A 23415-nucleotide genomic window follows, 5' to 3' on the forward strand; every position below is an offset into this window, starting at 1 on the left:
TTGTATGGCGTGCAAGCCTTCGCGCGCCCTCGCAAATCACTGTCAATTGCATGTCGGGGGGTTGAAATCTGTCTCGAGTTTTCGGGTCGCGACACACACACACACAGCGCGAGGGAAGTGACCGTTCACTCTATCGGCCAAGCTACACGTACCGGACGACATCGGACGATGCCATAAAACGTAGGACCGCAGACAAGAGATTCGCGTCGGGCCGGGCCGTGTCGGATCACAGCGGGCCGATTTTGTATGGGATTTGACAGTTGGCATTAACGGATTTATGGCATCGTCCGATGTCGTCCGGTACGTGTAGCTTGGCCGTAAAGCAGCCTATCTACCGATAAGGTAGCCGTCATCGATCATGCAGGGGGGTGGGGGGTTGGTGGGGGTGCGTGCTTGCGTGCGCGCTTTCGTGGGTGCGTGCTCGCGTGCGTGCATGTGTGCGTGCGTGCGTGTGTGCGTGCGTGCGTTAGTGCATGCGTGCTGGCGTGCGGGCGTTCATGCATGTGTGCGTGCGTGTTTGTGCGTGCGTGTGTGCGTGCCTGTGGAAACCCCAAAACTATTTGATTCTGATGCGTACATTTTTATCCGCTGCGGCTACAAAGTCGGTGCATTTTCGATCTCGCTACCAGAGAGACAACACTGAGGCCTTTTCAGGACTTGAGTACCACGTAGCCGGATAGTCAGCTCTTGCTACGGCGGACGGTTCATGCGCGGTTAGAACCCACGACGGGCATGCTGTTAAGATGTGCGGAATGATAGCGGTGCTGCGAGACCGCTCCTATCCAGCGTGCAACTTGCATACTGCCACACTGTCTCCTGCCCGATGCATACGCTGCAGGCAGGGGGAAGGATGCACCTCCACTGTAAAAAAAACACCGTCATGAACCAGCGGTGGATCTAACGGTAGGCGGACTAGGCGGTCGCCGAAGATCGATAGTCTGTAGTATGCCGTATGTCTACAAGTGGACAGAATATTAGCGACAAGGGCCCCCGGAAAGATGGTCGTTGGGGCCCCGTGGCTGGAGAACCATCTGCACCCCTCTCCTCTCCTCCCCACGCCGGCAACAATTTTAGGGCTTGAGACCGATGATCGTAGAGGCCCCATTTAGGTGTACTGTTCAATCTCCCAACAGCTGTGTGCCACTACCCCCCTCCTCCCGGTCATCAGTTACAATTTACAGGGGCCTCAATTCGTCTTTCCGTCTATGGCGGAACGGAAAGTTGATGAAAAACAGCGCCGGGATGAACGTGTTAATGCGAATTAGGGTTCTGCGCGTTGCACAGCAAACCCTCCAGCGTGAGTTAGCGATTCCTTAGTCAATTTTACATTGCAGCGTTTGAACTCATTGCGCTTTTTTGGTTTGATTTGTGAAAATGAAACTTCATCGCCGTAATTTTTGTGAATGGATTTTTTAAGCGCCACAACAGCTCGCGAGCATTGACCACACGCGAGAAAGAGATAGCGCTATGGAGGGAAAAAGCACGGACGATGGCTGACAGCGATTGGCCGTCTGACGCACCCACACATCCAAACCTTCGACAGCGCGCTCAGGCGAGGGGTACGAGGCGGGGACGGGACGGGTAGCTCGACGATCTGCTCGACAAATTTGCTGTTGGAGGGAAAAAGATGGCATGATAAAATTCTCCGAACGGCATGATTTCTTCCGTCGCTTTGCGCAGCGGAACTCTTTGGCCATTTGGACATAACTCAAAACCTTCGCAATCTTGAACGTAATATGTGCGATAAATTGCTTTTCCTCGAAGTTTACGAAGCTGTGCTTCGCTGTTTGAACAAACAGCTTAATGAATAAATAAGATTTTGTTTAAATATGTTTCTTTAAATTGAATTAAGTCTCTTGATATTCACTAATCTTTGTTTGTCTTACTTACCCGATTAGAACAATCGTAAAATCCAACATATTCCACCGACTTCGAAGATATGCTCCAGGGTGCATGATGAATCCATAAGCAATCAATTTCATCACACACTCAAGAGTAAATATTATTAGAAAGATATGTTCCACTTTTTCCAACATGGCATTTGTTGAATTTGAATCACCGTTTGGGAAAGGTGTGTATGTTGCTAAAGCAACGCAGTTAGCAAAAATCGTTAGAAGAATTAGATATTCGAAAGGCCTGTAAGAGAAGGATAATTAAGAGATTTAAAATTAGAATCTTTACTTGTAACATACGATTTAAAAAACGAGAATTATTTCTGCATAACTTAACGCATGTATCCAAAGAAATCATGATAACACAATTTAATACAGAAAAAAGAACACAACATCACAAAACCAAGAGGGTTTAACTAAATCATTTAGTAGAGTAAACAATTACTTGCACGATATTACGATGATGATGTTTAAATACATGATTTACTATTCGTTAGTGTATTTATACTCATACGAGCGCTAAAGCTTTTTCGTTATAAACCATCAGTGTTGTCTATTAGTGCACAGTGGATACAAGCTTCCGCCTAAATATGTTTTTAATATTAATATTTGAAAGCTGCTACTATTTTTGCTTGGTACACGGACTAGCTCCAACCCCTCGAGCGGATGGTGGCATGTGGCTAACCAGGAAGAGGGTGAGCATCTCAGAAAACTGGGGGTCTGAACGTCAGGGGAGTAACCCGACGCTAAACAAAATCGTCACGTGAGCGTGGGGCCAACCTCCCAGTTCCATGCACTAACTGACTACATAACGCTCAAGAAATTTTTGAATGTACTCAACGATACCGACCTTACGCTATGCCCCAGGACTACTCTTAGAATGCCTGGGCTCATGGAACGTAGTCTGTTAAAATTCAGAACTTATCGAGGAGCCAATATCGCTTCCGATCACTAGTTGGTTGGGTTAGTGCTACGTTGTAGTGTAGCATATCTACTATACATAACTTATTATAATACACACTATCAGCTATAAACACATTGTAATAAACTTCGGAAAGCCAAACCACATTATTACAACACATTCATTATAACACATCATCAAATCAATCCACACCATAGCAACATTCCCAGACCATACCGTTCATAGAAAAAAACAAAAGAGATGCACTAATCGAAATTAACCGCAACTCAAGCGTTAATGCATCAAAGTAGACTAACAGAGAACGCATAGCAACTTATCGCTAAAGGTGCAGCGTTGCCAAAAATCGACGAACGCACCCGTTCTTTTGCTAGAACAGTTGAAACATTCCAGAACTTTCGAAAAATACTAAAAGCAAAGCATAGCGAATTTATACAATGTATAAATTTCACCTAAAATCAATAACCTTTAATTGCGAAAAAAACATATTCCATAACATCTTTTGAGTATAGATAAAAGCAACTCCGACCGTGGCAAGTAGTGATGGGTAATCCGGAGCGGAGTCATTGATCAACTCCGACTCCGGTGCGCAAAATATGACTCCGGCTCCGGATCATAACTAGATTCGACTCCGGATCAGTCCAGATCAGTCCGGATTACTCCGGATCACTCCGGATTACTCCGGATCACTCCGGATTACTCCGGATCACTCCGGATTACTCCGGATCACTCCGGATTACTCCGGATCACTCCGGATTACTCCGGATCACTCCGGATTACTCCGGATCACTCCGGATTACTCCGGATCACTCCGGATTACTCCGGATCACTCCGGATTACTCCGGATCACTCCGGATTTCTCCGGATCACTCCGGATCAGTCCGGATCAGTTTTCGTACATATTAGATGTACGACTTGAAAGTCAATGAACTCATCAAGAATTGTCTAAACGATAATGGACAATCATTCCGGATCCGGAGTGATCCGGAGTGATCCGGAATGATCCGGAGTAGTCCGGAGTGATCCGGAGTAATCCGGAGTGATCCGGAGTGATCCGGAGTTATCCGGAGTGATCCGGAGTGATCCGGACTCGTTGTCGATGAGTCCGAGGGTTTTCCCGAACACCCCCCGAACACCCAAATATGGGTGAAGTATCTCGGTCGACTGCGTCACTGCGTTGTCGAAAGTGATTAATCTTTTCTCGGTATGTGTTTGAGTTCGTACTAGATATACGTATCGTTGACCGTTTGTCAAGACGTGTACACGATTGTAACCGTTTGATATCGCAGGCTGTAGTAGAGTAGTGTTTGTGTGCATTTGCTGTTACCTTTCCCGCCATGCAATTCACAGCGATTTGCGAGGGCGCGCGAGGGCTCGCATGGCATACAAGTTCACAGCCCCAGCGCCCTCGCATTAAAGAGCTTGCGAGCCTTGGTAGTTTTTTCACCCCTAGTTTTTGCAGTTATAATTATAGCACCCTAAGAGCAGGTATAACAGTGCAAATTATATAACAGTGCATACTTAACACCTGAATTTCGTCATTTTATTTTAAAAAATTCACAAAAATTTAAATAGTAATCTTTTCGACAAATACTTCGGCAAAAATTATTTGATTATAAATCAAAGATTATTTAAAATACCATAAGATTTCGAGCAGATGAAATCATTCGCAAACCTCGCAATGTTTGACGGGAAGCGACCATGGCGTACAATTAACTTCTACGCTATTCCAATAATTTATCAATATGGTGAATGGCGTGGTGCATAAGATGGGTGCACTTTATCCCCCTGCAGGCTACGAACATCCAAGCGGAGCGATATGTGCAAACAAACATGAAAGCATTAACATGCTCCAAATCGCAGATCAATCTGAAATTATCCAACATTTTACTAGCCTACGGAGTATGCGGAGACCATGTCACAACATTGAACTCGAGTATGGACCGGACTAAGGCGACGAACAGTTGTTTTAAACAGAAAGGGTCATTAAAATAGGATGTCAGACGATGAATAAAACCAAGCTGCCGATATGCATTGTCGATGTCATAAAAATACTGTTGATGGAACGAGAGTGACGAGTCAAGAATAGTACCGAGGTCCTTAGTTTATATTTTAAGTGAGATTACACAAGAGTCAAGATTATAAACTCGCTTAATAGGGTCCTTTTTACGACGTGACACACAAGGATAGCGAGGTCACATGCGCAAATATTGATTTGCATGCGCAAATACAACATCATTAATAAATAGAACGGACAATACTGGGCCAATGTTACTTTCCTGCGGTGCACCGGACGTACTGCCAAACACGTTCGACAAGCACTTATTGATTTGAACACAGTATGATCATTGGTTTAAATATGATTTTAACCATATGACTAGATTGTTATGAAAGCCAAGCCGGCTCAGTTCGCAAGGAGTAAGTCATGGTTAATCCGGTTAAATGCTGAAATGATACGACTGTGATTGCATCGATCTGTGATTTGTCATCCATTGCGGTTAGGCAATTAGACACGAATTGAGAGATAGGTCGACAATGATCGCTTGAGAACATACCCGTGCTGGCTGGGACTGATATAATACAAGCAACTCCTGACTAAGGCTTCCTGGACAAGATTATCAGTGATTTGCGAGGGCGCGCGAGAGCTCGCACGCCATACAAGTCCACAGCCCCAGAGCCCTCGCATTGAAGAGCTTGCGAGCCTAGGCAGTTTTTTCGCCGCTAGTTTTAGCAGTCATACTATTATAAAAAAAAAAAAAAAAAAAATATATATATATATATATATATATATATATATATATATATATATATATATACATATATATATATATATATATATATATATATATATATATATATATATATATATATATATATATATATATATATATATATATATATATATATATATATATATATATATATATATATATATACATATATATATATATATATATATATATATATATATATATATATATATATATATATATATAATATAGTGTTATAACTGCTAAGATTAGGGGCGTAAAAACTGCCTAGGCTCGCAAGCTCTTCAATGCGAGGGTTCTGGGGCTGTCAACTTGTATGGCGTGCGAGCCCTCGCGCGCCCTCGCAAATCGCTGTCAATTGTATGGCAGGGAGCCTACCCGTCAAACATTACGAGGTGCTGCTCGAATTCTTATGGTATTTTAAATAATCTTTGATTTTTATTCATGGATTTTTTGCGGTAGTATTTGTCGAAAAGATCGCTGTTTAAATTTTTGTGGATTTTTTAAAATAAAATGACAAAATTCAGGTGCTTAGTATGCTACAATTTGCACTGTTATACCTGCTCTTAGGGTGCTATAATTATAACTGCAAAAACTAGGGGTGAAAAAACTACCATGGCTCGCAAGCTCTTTAATGCGAGGGCGCTGGGGCTGTGAACTTGTATGCCGTGCGAGCCCTCGCGCGCCCTCGCAAATCGCTGTGAATTGCATGGGGGGATGCTATACACCTGTATTTTGACATTTTATTTGGTAAAATTCCGCAAAAATAGGAGTAGTGATCTTTTCGACAAATAACACCGCAAAAACAATTAAATGAATAAAAAAAGATGATTATTTAAAATACCATAAGATTTCTAGCAGATGATACAACTCGCAACCCTCGCAATGTTTGACGGATAGGCAGTTTTTTCGCCCCTAGTTTTAGCAGTTATGATTATAGCACCTCGATTGCAGATATAACAGTGCGGTTTGTAGCATACTAAACACCTGAATTTTGACATTTTATTTTGCAAAAATTCCCAAAAATTGGTAATGTTATCTTTTTTTGCTGTTGTTTAACGAACAGCACCGAAAAAAAATCAATGAATAAAAAACAAAGTATTGGGACTGTTTGCTACGAAAATGCCCAACGACCTGTCATAAACAAGAGGCATCCGAAGATAGCCAGAAAACCCGAACCAATACGAACCAAACTGATCAGGACATGGATAAAAAGGAGCTGTAGGGCAACATTGGGGGCTTTTGAACCAATTAGCGGGAGAAAACGACTAATTTTTGGCGCGTTTCTACAATAAATGCATGACAAAAAATTCCACCCGTTTGTGGTTGTTTTAGTTTCTAAAACAAAAATTATATAAAATACCATCAGATGTCGAGCAGATGATACTACTCGCAATCCTCGCAATATTTAACGGGATGTTTAGTGAAACATGTTTTGGAACAGTTGTAAAAAATCAAAATAAAAAAAATAAAATATATGTATTTTTACACCTTACTTATATGACCACCCACCCAACTAGGTAATAAATAATTTGGCTTAGGTTTAGCCGTTCAATTTGTAATGATATGTATAGCAACGCGTGTAATTATATTTACAGAACTTATTCCAATAGTTTTTTAGTTCCAAATATTCTTCTAAAGTCATATAGAATGAAATAATTGCCCCGATAGTCGGGACGATACGGTGGTCTATTAGTATCAGTTGAACTATATACTATGCTTTGAATGTACATAACTCAAAGCCATACCATATTTTTTAACATAAAAAGAAGCATTGTGATTAAAAATACAAAAAAAAGTGAAATAAGATATTTTTCACCAATAAAAATACAAATCCCCTTATAAAATGTATCACCTACCCGGGTAGGTGGCCGTAAAGATGAAGGTGTATTTTTGATCAAAGAAATTGTTAGAAACGCGACTCTTTTAATTTTATAATATTATATTCCTTCACCTCTTTCGTATCATCCCAGTTAGAGTCAGTTAAACAAGTTGATACTATTTATACTGACTTCAAATCTGCATTTGATCGTATTCCTCATTCCTTACTTCTAAATAAAATTTCACAATTTGACGTCAATAATCATTTTGTATCTTGGTTACGTTCTTTTCTATGTGATCGTTCCTACAGTGTTAAATTTAATGATATGTTTTCGACTCCCTTTTCATGTAGTGCAGGCGTACCGCAAGGTAGTGTCCTAAGTCCTTTGCTGTTCATAATTTTTATTAATGATGTCCGTACCATCCTTCCTCCTGAGTGTTTCCTCTGCTACGCAGACGACCTCAAAATCTTTCTCCCAGTTTCGTCTCCTAGAGATTGCATTTCCCTACAAAATATTCTTGATCGTTTTTCGTCTTGGTGTTCTAGTAATTCCCTCACATTATGTCCTGATAAGTGTAACGTCATTTCGTTTAGTCGTTCGCAGTCTCCAATCACTTACTCGTACGTCCTAAATTCTGTACAAGTCAATCGTGTTTGTGTCGTAAAAGACCTCGGTGTCTTGCTTGACACCTTCAGCCACCACATTGACTCAGTTGTCAATCAGGCGCGGAAAACATTGGGTCTCCTAAAGAAAATTGCGTGCGATTTCTCCGACCCAATGTGCCTGAAGACTCTGTTCTGCTCTCTGGTCAGATCGATTTTGGAGTACTGCTCAGTAGTCTGGTCCCCTACAGCTCGAACCCACGTGGAACGTATCGAGCGGGTGCAGCGATCGTTCACCAGGTTTGCTATATGTAAAATCCTGGGTAGATTGTCCTCCCCCATACCTCCTTACGAGGACAGGTGTCGGCAGCTTGGCCTGGAACTATTGGAAAACCGCCGTTCCCATGCCCAATCCACCTTTATTGCCGCATTACTCCTTGGTAATATTGATTCTCCTTCCTTTCTTTCTTCTATCCCTTTCTACGCCCCTAACCGTGTTCTTCGAAACCGCCCTCCCCTAGTGATCCCTTCCCGCCGAACTGCAGTGGGCCGTAATGACCCCCTTCTTCGTGCAATTCGTCGATTTAACTGTGTATATTCTATGTTTGATTTCAACCTTCCCTTATCCTCTTTCCGATCCCGCATCAGAACCCTCCATAATCCCGTGCTGCCTTAATTTTTAATTTTTAATTTTTAATTTTTAATTTTTAATTTTTAATTTTTAATTTTTAATTTTTAAATTTTAGATTCTAATTTTCTAAAAAAATTTTTTTTCTCAAATTTTTGATAATTCGTGTTAATTTTTGTTAGGTTAGGAACATAGGTAATAAGTATTATTTAAGCATTTGTGTAACCAAAAGGTAGACAAATAAATATGAATATGAATATATGAATAAATTTCATTTAGATAAATTTTTCTTTACGAGTAATCGTCACGACGATAACATTTTAAAGCTTAACGGACAGTTATTAATTGCAGGTAGAAAGAAACGAAAAGAAAGATAAGACAATATTTCGTAGAATCAACATACTTCGCAAGCCATCTTTATCCAAAATAATAAAACATAGACAGGAAATGCTATACAAACATGCGTAACATAAATAAGTTCAGATTTCTATAACGAATTCAGCTGAACAAACTTTGCAACGGGATGGCGCAGAATAATCAACAGTTCAGTCTAGTCAAACATCATACTTAGGAATCACTATCGCTATCCGAAATAAATAATATCCTTTTCGAGGTTCGCCATACGAATTAAGCATAACGCGATCTGCATACGCACAACTCGGTGCAATAAAATAATAGTTTAGATACGCGAGCGGCCCATCCACGGCAAATAACATAATCAACCCACGCCCACACAACAATTAGAACAGGGTAAAACAATAACGGGCGAACATTTACATCCTCGGTCCTCGCGGAAAAGGAAGGAGACAAGCGATCCAGGCAAAAATAAGATAAAGGTGTACCCCGGAAAAACGGGTTAACCTAAGAATCAAAATAGAACATACTACATTTTTCATTGTTAATAAACGCTTGCAATCTTAAACTCAAGCTGAAAGGTCGTGAGTGTGATGTTAATTTATTCTTCCCATCGTTTCAGTGGAAAAGCCTGCGCGTAGGCATCGGTCTTGATCTAGCTCATTGATCAGGCCAAAAAGATAATTGTAAAACACTTTTAAGTTTTTTTTTACAGAAACGAAGGATACAACACTCAACGAAGGGGGTTTGCGCGAACAACAGCTATTTCTTGAGCATTTAGATTTTCTCGTTCTACGAAAAACTCTTTACTCGTTATGAAGGGTACCTTCTTCTTCTTTTATTTGGCGTAACGTCCTACGCGGACATGCCGGTCTGTACAGGATTTCGATACTTTATTGATTACCACGCAGCCGGGTAGTCAATCGTTGCTGTACCACGCGGGGACTGTTTATTCTAGGCTTGAACCCATGACGAGCATGTAGGTAACCGACAGGGTTTTACAGTCCAATAAATAACTGTCCTACTTCTTAATGCAGTGCCTGATTTAGAAAACACACGTTTATTTAATGAAATTATTTGAAGTATGTTTAATCGAAGTCGATAATTATTTAAATCATGTGGACAATGTACAAAAAACGGTATTAACGGTTGAAGTATTAACAAATAGTGGACAATCGTGTTTTCTGAATCGGACATTGTATTCTAATGTTTTTTATTGGACTGTAAAACCCTGTATCACTTATTCTGAATCGCAATGTACTTTAATTTCGTTTGGTAGATATTACCGACAAGAGCAACACATTTTAATGTTTATTCTAACTAGCCCAGAACATCGGAAAATCGGGATTTTTTACAGATACGACGGGACATACAATATCCGGTAAAAAAAACGTGACTGTCCCGATAAATACCGTCCGTCTGATCAGCATCCTAAGTTCCGTGTCTGTGCTCAATCGGATGTGATTTTGTTGGAAGGATGTTCAAATTTTACATGCGACATTTGACAAATAACGTCGGACGTGCTATTTCGTTGTACGACGGAATAAAAAAAATCGTCGGATACCGCATCCGGTTTTATCTATCCAACTAATATTGTGGATTTTTTAGGAACAACCTGAAATTAATTTTTCATAAGCATTAATCTATTAAAATCAGCAAAACAATAGAAAAATGAATCGAAAAATGATTTGACTGCACGTTCGATAAAATCTCATGCATTGGAGCACAGACACGGGCGTAAGGGGGCAATCGCCAGCTAATGAAGCGACCCCAAAAAGATATAAGTAACATTAAAACTGTTACGAGTTTTCCTTGCGATTATAATGTTTTCTTTTTTCTTGTTTAGTACATTGATTTCTGGGTTGAAATACACTGATATTTTCGCGGATTCGGAGATATGCGTTTTTTATTGGACGTCTTCAAGAAGTGTTAAATGCATCTTAAATTTCAGTTTTGGGAAAAAAATAATCTGCTTAAAATCTAGAAATATCAGGATTTCTTCACAAATCGTATTATGTAAATGATAAAGTGTATAAAACTACTAAATAAAAAAAAACAAGTAATCACATATTTTTAGGCGAAAAACGTGTAATTCGGCCGACGCAGATTCCTCGGGAAAGCATAAGCCGCGTATCTCGCGAACAAACTATTTACAATATCACTTTAGGATTGTAGGATTACTTGAAACAAAATAACTACTGCCAACTTATTTTTGTGCACCTACGAGAATGTTGTGAGCTACTTTAGTTTGTATCAATGTGTGTTTTTTCCATTAATCACCATTGCATTACATCTAACATTAAAAATCTACCGCACACATTACAGATAATACATGCAATTCGTACATCAATACTTTCAAATGATTTATCACATACTTCCATTCTACCACTTTGATACACAGCTTCCGAAGTGGATTTTTCAAAGTAAGGCAATAAAATACACGTTGCGGACGATCGGGGATTACTTTTCCCGGTCGTCTAAGGGGACGTTTCGGTTGATTGCTTGCTCCGGCATCGGCTAACGATGGATCTTCCGCCCCTACGGTAGTTTGAGGCACTGTGCTAACAACAGGCGTCACCCCAGGAGATGTAGTTTTATGCACGGTTTCATCAAGCGCTGGCATCGATGACACATTGGCTGGTTTGTATTTATTCGTGTTGGCATCCATATTGTTCACATCAAATCATACAACCATTATCAATCAAACCAATCTAAGGAATTAACATGATCTTCTCAGCAAATTACGTTCTTTAAGCAAACACTTAAATGATTTTAAAATCATTTTATCCATTCACCAAACAACTCATGTTACACAACATGGTAACTCATATCTTCTAAAAAACAATGATATTCCACTTGCCAACTGTTGTCGTTGATCAACAAGGCGAACTCACAAAAAAACCGCAGCGGTTTCCTCACAGATTTCTGACTTGGCCACGGAATTTACGATCCAACACAAATTTGCCTAGAGAGTACTGAGAGCAAAGCGCACCGAATGAGAACATGAGAGAGGAATTGGTAATCCTACTAGCGTATGAGCGATCCGCTACAACCACCGATTTTCACAAGATCTAAAGAAAGACTGATTTCTTGTTTGCTCATCGACATTCAACGCTCTGCTCAGATTCAGTCTTCTTTCTAACATTAGTACAAAAAACTGTATCTTATATGTAGTTGTGTATCATGAGATTTTAGTCCTCATTATTTGAATTCAAATGTCTTAAAACCTTGTTGAAGAATTTATGAAAACTCGAAAAACTTTCTACAAACACGAAATGGTTATAATGATTGATCAAGAAAATTAATAAAGTCTATTTATTTTGCAGCAAATAGCAACCAAAATAATCGTTAGTTGGTGATTTTGCTTAACCAAATACATTAATTTTTTTAGACTGGAATGCAATGCGACGTTTTCTTGTAGTGTGAAATAAGCGTGTCTAAAACTGCTGAGTGTCAATCGGCGTTTCACACGGCTTAAGGTGCTATTTTTGGATATTACACATGACGCAATGGCACGATGTCGTTTGTTACAATAAGAAAGGATATTTTTAAACATCATTCTAAAAAGCAGTTTGCATAGATTACATGAATGTATTGGAAAGGCTATTGCAATCGAAATGCATTTACATAAACGTTCATTTAGTTCATTTTTTGTTAAATTATCTTGATTATTGCTGTGCCTAGCTAGAAGATGTTGCAATAATTTTTGTAACAATTGCGTGTTTTTGTTGAAAAAGTAGGTCAATTTTGTAAAAGAACGTACTTCAGCGTTTCAATGTATTTTTATGGTGTCGTGCCGGTGTGTATCAAAAATATTAAATAATTGCATGAATTTTACAGTGAAATATGGCGATAGCTTGCAAAGGCTGGTTTACTAATGAACGGTTTATCTTCCAGTGGCAAAATATCACCAGTGGCTAGGTATTTTTGAAGTTTCAAGAGTGAATTTTTATGGGGCATTCTAAACCAAAACAGGAACGAGAAACAAATTTACTTGTGAGCGGTGGTAGGGACCTTTGCATGTGGCCTCGAGACCCACGCTGACGCTTAGATTGCTTCAATTTCAAAAACCATGCCAGTAACAGCTTTATACAAGACTACATAATTATTTCACAGCATAATGTATCAATAGATCGGGTACTTCTTCCCACACGACTTCGGTTCCCTCCGATCTAGCATTGTACATTGCAATTTTCTTGTCGTATTTTTCTCCCAAGAATTGCATCATTTCCATTATCTCAAATTGTCTTACAGGGTTTTACAGTTCAATGAACGATTGTCAAGATGCTTAAAACAAAGTCTTCTTTTAAAAAACATAATTGGCTACCACTTGTAAATACATTTGTATATTTTGTACACTTTCCACATGATGTAAATAATTGTCTACTTTGATTGAATAGCTGTCAGATCTGGCACGAATTATCTAGATTCATCAAATAAACAAACAAAGAAAACGTTTTCAAAAATCATCTCATGCAATAAAAGAAGTTTTTTTTGTTTTTTGTCTAAGTAAAAGCCACAAAATCTCATCAATTAATTTATATTCTATGCCAACATTGCATCTACCAAAACAAACCGTCTCGGATCTGACAGCTATTCAATCAAAGTCTACAATTATTTAAATCATGTGGACAGTGTGCAAAATGCGGATTGACGTATTTACAAGTGGTAGTTAATTATGTTTTCAAATCAAGCATTGGCTCACGCTATGACTCCAAACAAACCGCGATCATACGTCACTTTTGTACTATTTACGGTATATACCATATCTAATCTTGTTTAAAATGGTAATCTTACTTGTAAAACAAGATTTTAAGCATTGGAAATCCAGAAAGCGTCTTTACAGGGGTTTTTTATCACATGTTAGAAATATTTCGCACACTATATAGAGACGTTCGGCCCAATAGCAAGGCTGAACAAGGCGATCATTGCGTCATACTCTAGGTAGGGGAAAGCAAAATGGGCCTGTGGGGCAAAACGAGCACCTTCTATTTATGCATTATTTAACTACAAAGATACTTTCCAATGCTCAAAATGTATTCATTAGAGTGCTCTATGAACACCATGAAAGTTACATAACCCTCACATAACAAATAACCAAGAAAAATGCAAAATAAGGCTTAGTAGGATATTGATTTAATTTTTGCCACTTCGAAAATAAGCTTAAACTAGTGTTACAGGGTTGAAGTTTTACATGATATGTTTTTAAAAATATGATATTTCTATGATTTTTTTCTGAAGAAAGCAAGTTATTTTACTAATAACAAAAAATACAAAAATGCTTCACGTGGGGCAAAATCGGCAGATGCTTTTGATATATGGCGCTTGATGAAGCTATGGTGTAGTAGTTGTCGCCTCAAAATTGATACAGGGTTTCTCAAGCCAGCTCGACATCGTAACACTATTTTTCGAATAGGGTAAACGATTGTCAACATCGTACATACAATTTGAATCCGTAAACTGTTTTCGATTTGGTAACACTAGGTTTTGGACCCGTAAAATCCCAACTCGAATCTGGAAAATGTATAATGGGTGACAAGACAGCCAACATACATTTTCCAGATTTGAGTCGGGATTTTACGGGTCCAAAACCTAGTGTTACCAAATTGAAAACAGTTTACGGATTCAAATTGTATGTACGATGTTGACAATCGTTTACCCTATTCGAAAAATAGTGTTACGATGTTGTGCTGGCTTGAGAAACCCTGTAAGAGGTACAGCTTCAAAATATTCGATTTTGTAGATCATAACGTGTAAAAACTGTTTTAATTTTAATAACATATTTTTGGAAGAATTTGACGGGTTTCCTGAACAACTAAAAACAAAAGATAGAACGAAAATACATTTCACGAAACGAGCGCAAAAGCATAAACCATTACCTAAGCGCAGTTGTTGTGACCCAAATTGCCCCACCCGCCATGCAATTCACAGCGATTTGCGAGGGCGCGCGAGGGCTCGCAACATTGCGAGGGTTGCGAATGATATCATCTGCTCGAAATCTTATGGTATTGTAAATAATCTATGATTTTTTTTCATGGATTATTTTTTTTGCGGTAGTATTTGTCGAAAAGATTACTATTTAAATTTTTGTGGATTTTTTAAAATAAAATGACAAAATTCAGGTGTTTAGTATGCTACAATTTGCACTGTTATACCTGCTCTTAGTTTGCTATAATTATAACTACAAAAATTAGGGGTGAAAAAATTACCAAGGCTCGCAATCGCTGCTCCCGCCATGCAATTGACAGCGATTTGCGAGGTCGCGCTAAGGCTCTCCCGCCATACAAGTTCACCGCCCCAGAGCCCGCGCATTAAAGAGCGTGCGAGCCTTGGTAGTTTTTTCACCCCTAGTTTTAGCAGCTAATAGCACCCCAAGAGCAGGTATAACAGCTCGCCATGCAATTCACAGCGATTTGCGAGGGCACGCGAGGGCTCGCACGCCATACAAGTTCACCGCCCCAGAGCCCTTGCATTAAAGAGCTTGCGAGCCTTGGTAGTTTTTTCACCCGTAGTTTTTGCAGTTATAATGATAGCACCCTAAGAGCAGGTATAACAGTGCAAATTGTAGCATACTAAACACCTGAATTTTGTCATTTTATTTTCAAAAATCCACAAAAACTTGAATAGTAATCTTTTCGACGAATACTACCGCAAAAAAAAATCCATGAATAAAAATCAAAGATTATTTACAATACCATAAGATTTCGAGCAGATGATATCATTCGCAACCCTCGCAATGTTTGACGGGCATGAACAAAAATTAAAAATTTTTTATCCGTCAAACATTGCGAGGTTTGCGAATGATTTCATCTGCTCGAAATCTTCTGGTGTTTTAAATAATCTTTGATTTTTATTCATGGATTTTTTTGCCGTAGTATTTGTCAAAAAGATTACTATTTAAATTTTTGTAGATTTTTGAAAATAAAATGACAAAATTCACTTGTTTAGTATGCTACAATTTGCACTGTTATACCTGATCTTAGGGTGCTATAATTATAACTGTAAAAACTACGGGTGAAAAAACTACCAAGGCTCGCACGCTCTTTAATGCAAGGGCTCTGGGGCAGTGAACTTGTATGGCGTGCGAGCCCTTGCGTGACCTCGCAAATCGTTGTCAATTGCATGGCGGGTAGGGTTGCGAGGGTTGCGAATGATATCATCTGCTCGAAATCTTATGGTTTTGTAAATAATCTTTGATTTTTATTCATGGATTTTTTTTGCGGTGGTATTGATCGAAAAGATCGCTATTTAAATTTTTGTGGATTTTTTAAAATAAAATGACAAAATTCAGATGTTTAGTATCCCGTCATGCAATTCACAGCGATTTGGGAGGGCGCGCGAGGGCTCGCACGGCATACAAGTTCACAGCCCCAGCGCCCTCGCATTAAAGAGCTTGACTTTTTAACAGTTTGTTTACATATGCCCTTTTTGATCCAGGGCCCATTCTAGTCCGCGTGTCAAAATAGTAAAACATCAACTTTTATTTTACACTGTTTTCATGATTTTAAGTTGTTTTCATTCTATGTGGCAATTTTAATCCATAGATAAAGGGTGGAGCCATGCAATAATGAAAGAAAATTTTTATTTCGTAACATATTAAGAGGAATAATCAGTAAACTGCTTAACATGCCCATTTTGCCCCTCTTTCCCCTATTGGTCTTCATATACATAGTGAAAGTCTTTATTTATTTTTTTTATTCAAGAGACGGTCCGAAAGAAAGTCGGTTAAAGTAAGGCTCAGCCCTCTACGTTACATTGGAGAAGCGTTACGTCCCTTAAAATATTCCCAAGCAACATTTTTATTACAGTTTTGTCATCCAAGCGACCGACCAATGTACATTATTAGAATAAAAAACATTTTAAATTGCGATGAAAAAAAAGTTAATTGCTTTAAGATCAATCGATATCTAGGAGATTTAATTTTAAATAACAATTAAATAACAGGTTTCATATTTTTCATTGCTGCACTATGAATAATGAAAAAAAGTCTGAAAGAAGGAAGCTCATGAACACCCCAAAAGCTTTCAATCGGAGTAACATTTCCTATGATTAGAAAATATAAAATATAAAAAATAATTATAATTAAGTTATATATTTGAAATTTCCGGCCATTTCGAATAAAAATTACTTTAGATACAAGGGCTCTTTTTAAAAATTAGGTTAATGAAGTTAATGAATACTTGAAATTATTTCATTATCCTACTTTATCAATAACTGGGTAAATAAATAAATAATCATATTTTATTATTTATTATTTATGTAAAAGATTGTTATAATTATAATTCTTGAAGTTGTTACAACTCTGATTGCTGTTAAAAATGATAGCCTAATAATAATATTAGTATATATTTATACTAATGAATTATCAATGAATTTATCTTTATTAGCGATTGCTGTACTTATTTATGTTTGTTCATATAAAAGAAAACAATATTAAGACATGATAATCTATTAATTTGCTCATCCACGGCGGTTAAAACAAACGTTCAAAAATGCTGCTTGGGTTTGTGATAAACAGGCGTTACGTGTAACGCTAGCGTAACGTAGAGGGCTGAGCCTTACTTTTACCAGAAAGTCTATATTTTGAGTGCCAAAGTATTTCTAACGAGAGAAAACCCTGTATCCCTTAGCTGTACATCGCCACAGACACATATCTGAATCGACGAATGACAATCGTCATCAATTTTTTTTTATATTTGAGAAAAAAATAAAAAGTTCAAAATTACCAATACATAATAAAAAAAACAGATAAACCATGTAGTTAAAAATAAAAATGTATCATTACTTTTCCCAGTGCTCAGAGCATCCTACCCTTCTAGCACAATTCGTTGTTTAAAAAGTAAAATAATGATTTAGGCAACTACTTTATCTTGTCCGGCATTTTTTATTGCATGAGCACTTTGGCCGTTTGATTCATTTGATATGTCTTCGTCAATAATGCTGAAACCTCCTGCATTGGATACAAACAATGTATTACAGTTTCTTCATATGTGTATTACAATATTTCATTTCATTTCATTTCATTTCATTTATTAATTTCAATATGTCTGCCTCTGGGGCTGAACATATAATTGCTTAAAACCTAGTTAGCCCTTTTGGTACTAAAACTAACTGTAACTTAACTAAACTAAGTTGAAATAGAAAAGGATGTAACAGAATGGAAATCCATAGTGAAAGGAAAATAAGCAGCGGATAAGAAGAAAATATTTAAAACAAAAAATAAATTAAGAATAAAAGAGACATAATTATAAAGAATAACAAAGAGCCGGAACATAAAATTAGAAATTAAAATCACGATAATGTTCATTGAATTGACGCAAACAAATTAGCCACGAGTCGTTAATGCCAAACGCTGTATTGCGGAAAGGTATTGCAAGAGCATACCGATTTCTTAAACACCTAAGTTGGGGAACATACTGTTGCATAGTAACACGCATAACGCAGTAACATTGCAAGACTCGATCAGAGTACACATTGAGTGAATAAAGACGATTCCATTCTGAACTAAGGAATAAAGCAGTTGTGTTTTTCTCAAGATATATTCCCTGCGACATATCATTTTGGCGACGAGGATTATTACTGAACCCGGAACCCGAAGCTCACGAGATTCTGAAGCTAACGAGAATTAGCGTCAAGGATGAACAATGAAAACCTTGAAACCGTTATCAACCAAATGGCTCAACTTCTTCAACAGATGGCTGCTTTTAAAACTAGAAGTCCTGACGAAATCCTTGAATCTTTATCGAAAACCATCGAGGAGTTTCGTTTCGATGAAGAAAACAACATCACTTTTGAAAAATGGTATGTACGTTTCAAAGACCTTTTTCAAAACGATGCCAGCAGTTTGAATGACGAAGCGAAAGTGCGACTTTTGCTGAGGAAGCTGGAAACGTCCGCTCACAGCCGGTATGTGAATTACATTCTTCCGAAGCAACCGCATGAAAATTCGTTTGAAGAAACCGTCAATATTCTCAAAAAAATCTTCGGAAAGCAATATTCGGTGTTCCACAAAAGGTACCAGTGCTTGCAGATAGTGAAATCTGCATTAGAAGATATCATCACTTACGGCGGAAGAGTGAATAAGGCATGCGAGGATTCTGAGTTCGAGAATTTGAAATTAGACGATTTCAAATGTCTAATTTTCATTTGCGGACTGCAAGCTCCGGAATTCTCGGATATCAGAGCAAGACTGCTATCTCGAATAGAAAACGCGACGCCGGAGGCTAAAGTGAACATTCAAACACTAATGGCAGAATTTCAACGGCTTATCAATCTGAAAGCGGATACAACGATGATCGAAAATCAATCAAGATCGAAGCATTCCGTGCATGCAGTTTCAGAGAAGAAACCGTATCGTTTGCCACAGCCTTCCCGATTCGACAATTCAAAAGATCAGCGTCAACCGAAATCAGATTCGAATACTGTCCCTCGTACTCCTTGTTGGCAATGTGGAAAAATGCATTTTGTACGGGATTGCAATTTTACAGATCATCTCTGCAAAGTGTGCAAAAATGTAGGCCACAAGGAAGGTTACTGTAAAGCCATGAGATCAAAATCTTCAAACAACAACACATATCAAAAGAGTGAGAAGAATCAAAATCAAAATCAAAAGAAATCTCAGGGAATTTTCGTTAATCATGTCACGAAAAACACTGCTAAAAGGAAATTTATCTCTATCATAATCAATGGCATAACTACATCACTCCAACTGGACACCGCAAGTGACATAACAGTTATTTCTAAAACAACATGGCAACATTTGGGTCAACCGAAACTTTCTCAAGCATCCATTGAAGCATCGAATGCATCGGGAGAACAACTCAAGCTTATCGGTGAATTCGAATGCGAGGTTATCCTTAATGCGATTACAGAGAAATGTGTTTGTTTTGTTACATCATCACCAGTCCTAAATGTTATAGGTATAGATTGGATAGATAGGTTTAATCTATGGGCAATTCCCTTCGATGTACTGTGTAAGAAAGTTTCATCAGCATGTCCAAAGGATCGAATAGTACAGCTTCAATCGAAATATCCAACAGTTTTCGATGATTCGCTTGGACATTGCACAAAAACGAAGGTGAAACTGTTTCTGAAGCCCAATGTAAAACCAGTTTTCTGTCCAAAACGACCAGTACCATTCAATACTATCGCTCTTGTGGATGCGGAACTATCAAGACTACAATCACTAGGCATCATCACACCAATAGACTTTTCGGAGTGGGCTGCTCCGATAGTAGCCATTCGCAAGCCTAATGGTAAAGTTCGAATTTGTGCGGATTATTCGACGGGGCTTAACGAAGCTTTAGAGTCAAATCATTATCCTCTACCTACTCCTGAAGAAATTTTTGCACAGTTGAACGGAAGTGTTGTATTCAGCATAGTCGATTTGTCCGATGCATACCTACAAGTAGAAGTAGAAGACGAATCTAAACACCTTCTTACGATCAACACACATAGAGGTCTTTTTCAGTTCAACCGTCTCGCACCGGGAGTCAAATCAGCACCTGGAGCTTTTCAAAGACTAGTTGACGGTATGATTGCTGACATTCCTGGCGTTAGAACATTTCTAGATGATGCTATAATTTTCGGTAAAACTTGGGAGGCACACAAGCAATCATTAGACACATTTCTTCAGCGTTTAAAAGAATATGGCTTCCACGTCAAGCTGGAAAAATGTCATTTCTATCAAACTGAAATTGTCTATTTGGGGCATGTGGTAGATCGCAACGGCATACGTCCTGACCCAGAGAAGCTGAAAACCATCGCATCTATTCCAGCACCAACGAACATTTCCGAATTAAGATCGTTCTTAGGAGCTGTGAATTTCTACGGCCGATTTGTGAGAAACATGCATGAACTCAGACACCCGTTAGATCAATTGCTAAAGAAGGATACGAAGTGGAAGTGGAATTCGGATTGTCAGACATCGTTCGAAAAATTCAAGAAAGTACTGCAATCTGACTTACTGTTGACACATTATGATCCGAATCTTCCTATCATCGTTGCAGCAGATGCGTCTAGCACCGGCGTTGGCGCAGTCATTTTTCATAAATTTCCGAACGGATATTTGAAAGCCATTCAACATGCTTCAAGAACATTAACGTCTGCAGAACAAGGCTACGGACAACCGGAAAAAGAAGCTCTGGCTCTTACTTATGGGGTAACCAAATTTCATAAGTACTTACTTGGTCGGAAATTTACTCTTTTAACCGATCATAAGCCTTTACTATCCATATTTGGTTCAAAAAAGGGAATTCCTTTGCACACAGCAAACCGACTCCAACGGTGGGCATTGATGTTATTAAACTACGATTTTACCATCGAATATGTTTCAACCACCGAGTTTGGGTGCGCTGACATGCTATCAAGGCTAATCGACCGTTGCAAGCAACCAGAGGAAGATTACGTTATAGCTTCGATTTCACTTGAAGAGGATATTCAAAACGTCATGCACGAATCATTGAAACAAGTACCAGTATCATTTGCTGACATTCAAAAAGCAACAAGATTGGACGAAACACTGCAAGCTGTTTTGAAATTCATCCGGGAAGGCTGGCCGAACGAAGCGTCGTCAATCAAAAATCAAGACATTCGTTCGTATTACACACGAAAAGAATCGTTAACGCATGTAGATGGATGTATCTTGTTTCACAACAGAGTTGTTGTTCCAAACATTTACAGGAAAAAGGTACTTCAACAATTCCATCGCGGTCATCCTGGAATGGTGCGAATGAAATCCATTTCTCGAAGTTTCGTTTTCTGGCCGGGAATGGATGTCGATATCGAAAACTTTGTCCGGCGTTGTACTTCATGTTGCACTGCTGGCAAAGCACCAATCAAAGAAACACCCGAATCTTGGCCTGTGCCGGAAAAGCCATGGTCACGGGTACACGTGGACTATGCCGGTCCTGTAGATGGCGTGTATTTTTTGGTTGTAGTTGATCCATACACAAAATGGCCAGAAGTATATGCAACCAAAACTACAACAGCAAAGACAACTATCAAGTTTTTAACGCAATCATTCGCAACGTTTGGTGTTCCAGAAACTATAGTCTCTGATAATGGTACCCAGTTCACCAGCTTTGAATTCCAAGCATTTTGCAAACAATTGGGTATTTGTCACATCCGTACTGCACCATACCATCCGCAGTCAAACGGTTTGGCAGAACGTTTCGTGGACACACTAAAGCGTACATTGCGAAAAATTCGAGCAGGAGGAGAGACTTTAGATGAAGCTTTGCAGACTTTTTTGCAAGTTTATCGAACCACACCTACACCAGATAAGTCTCCAGCTGAATTGATGTTTCAGCGGCCTATTCGAACAGTTCAGTCATTATTACTACCTCCAGTTTCACGGTCACGAAATGAAAAGCCAGAAGCTGGTAGAAAATTCTTCGATCCTGGAGAAGCGGTTTATGCCCAAGTCCACCGCAATAATTCCTGGGAGTGGAAACCGGCATCAATAGTCGAACGAGTCGGTAGAGTGAATTACAACGTGTTTTTGGAAGACAACCAGCGAATTATTCGCTCACATGCAAATCAACTGAAGAAGCGTCTACAGGAGGAAACATCGTGTGGAAATAGAAATTGTCACGACACTGGAAATTTGTTAACTATTTTCTTTGACGAATTTGAATTGGGAACTCCACAGGCAGTTGAAAACTCAATTGAAATGACTGAACAAGAACATTACTATTCAGCTGATGAAGAGTCCGCTGAAGAAATTGAAGGAGAAAATTGGCAAACATCATCGTCCACAGTTACTACTCAAGCCACTCCACCGATGCCTGCATCTTCTGCTCAACCCGTGAAAGCGGAAAGACCTCGAAGAATTCGTAGGCCACCAGCCAGGTTTGAACCGTATTGGTGAATTAAGGGGGGAGATGTTGCATAGTAACACGCATAACGCAGTAACATTGCAAGACTCGATCAGAGTACACATTGAGTGAATAAAGACGATTCCATTCTGAACTAAGGAATAAAGCAGTTGTGTTTTTCTCAAGATATATTCCCTGCGACATATCACATACCAACTAAGTTGGGAAAGCAAGTCTGGAGCATCTATATTCCCTCGTAACAAATTGCTGATAAATGACACACATGCTTTAGTTCGTCTAGATTCGAGGGTGTCGATATTGAACAATATGCAACGTTCACTGTATGACGGTAATGCGGTGGTGGAATTTCCAAAGAAGCGACGATACTCAACAACAGGGCGCACTAGGGAACAATACAATGCCTTAAGGCACCTCAAATCGGTGAAGCCCGAATTCATGCGAAAAATAAGGCCAAGGTTTGAATAAGCTTTACCGATGACCAATTCAAGATGGCTATCGAATGATAGCCTTTCGTCTAACATAACACCTAAATCGCGAACACCCCAAGTAGAAATTGTCAGGCGAAATGTGGGCAAAACAGGGGGGGAA

The 23415-nt window shown here is 38.9% G+C and overlaps 2 protein-coding genes across 3 annotated transcripts in view; one reads left to right on the forward strand and one right to left on the reverse strand.

The window, feature by feature from the left end:
• Positions 1-12055, reverse strand: part of LOC120955571 (muscle calcium channel subunit alpha-1-like) — a 109621-nt gene extending 97566 nt beyond the window's left edge. The window contains exons 1-3 of one of the 2 annotated variants that reach the window (XM_049610047.1): positions 11884-12055; positions 11365-11700; positions 1891-2136 (exon numbers count right to left, since the gene is read on the reverse strand). In XM_049610047.1, the coding sequence (XP_049466004.1) occupies positions 1891-2136; positions 11365-11657 (539 nt within the window). In that variant the 5' untranslated portion in view covers positions 11658-11700; positions 11884-12055. Of the gene's footprint in view, positions 1-1890; positions 2137-11364 lie in introns of both variants that reach the window. The other variant, XM_049610049.1, reaches the window with a different exon arrangement.
• Positions 12056-18407: 6352 nt separating this feature from the next.
• Positions 18408-23181, forward strand: LOC125907469 (uncharacterized protein K02A2.6-like). Its single transcript, XM_049610053.1, has one exon. It carries the CDS (start codon positions 18627-18629, stop codon positions 22857-22859), a length of 4233 nt encoding a protein of 1410 aa, XP_049466010.1. The 5' UTR covers positions 18408-18626; the 3' UTR covers positions 22860-23181.
• The last annotated feature ends 234 nt before the right edge of the window (positions 23182-23415 follow it).

Source organism: Anopheles coluzzii, chromosome 3 (assembly GCF_943734685.1).
Source record: "Anopheles coluzzii chromosome 3, AcolN3, whole genome shotgun sequence".
Taxonomy (NCBI): domain Eukaryota; kingdom Metazoa; phylum Arthropoda; class Insecta; order Diptera; family Culicidae; genus Anopheles; species Anopheles coluzzii.

Excerpts from the sequence above, each read along its gene's own strand:
- LOC125907469 (XM_049610053.1), top strand. The coding sequence starts at position 18,627 with ATGAACAATGAAAACCTTGAAACCGTTATCAACCAAATGGCTCAACTT.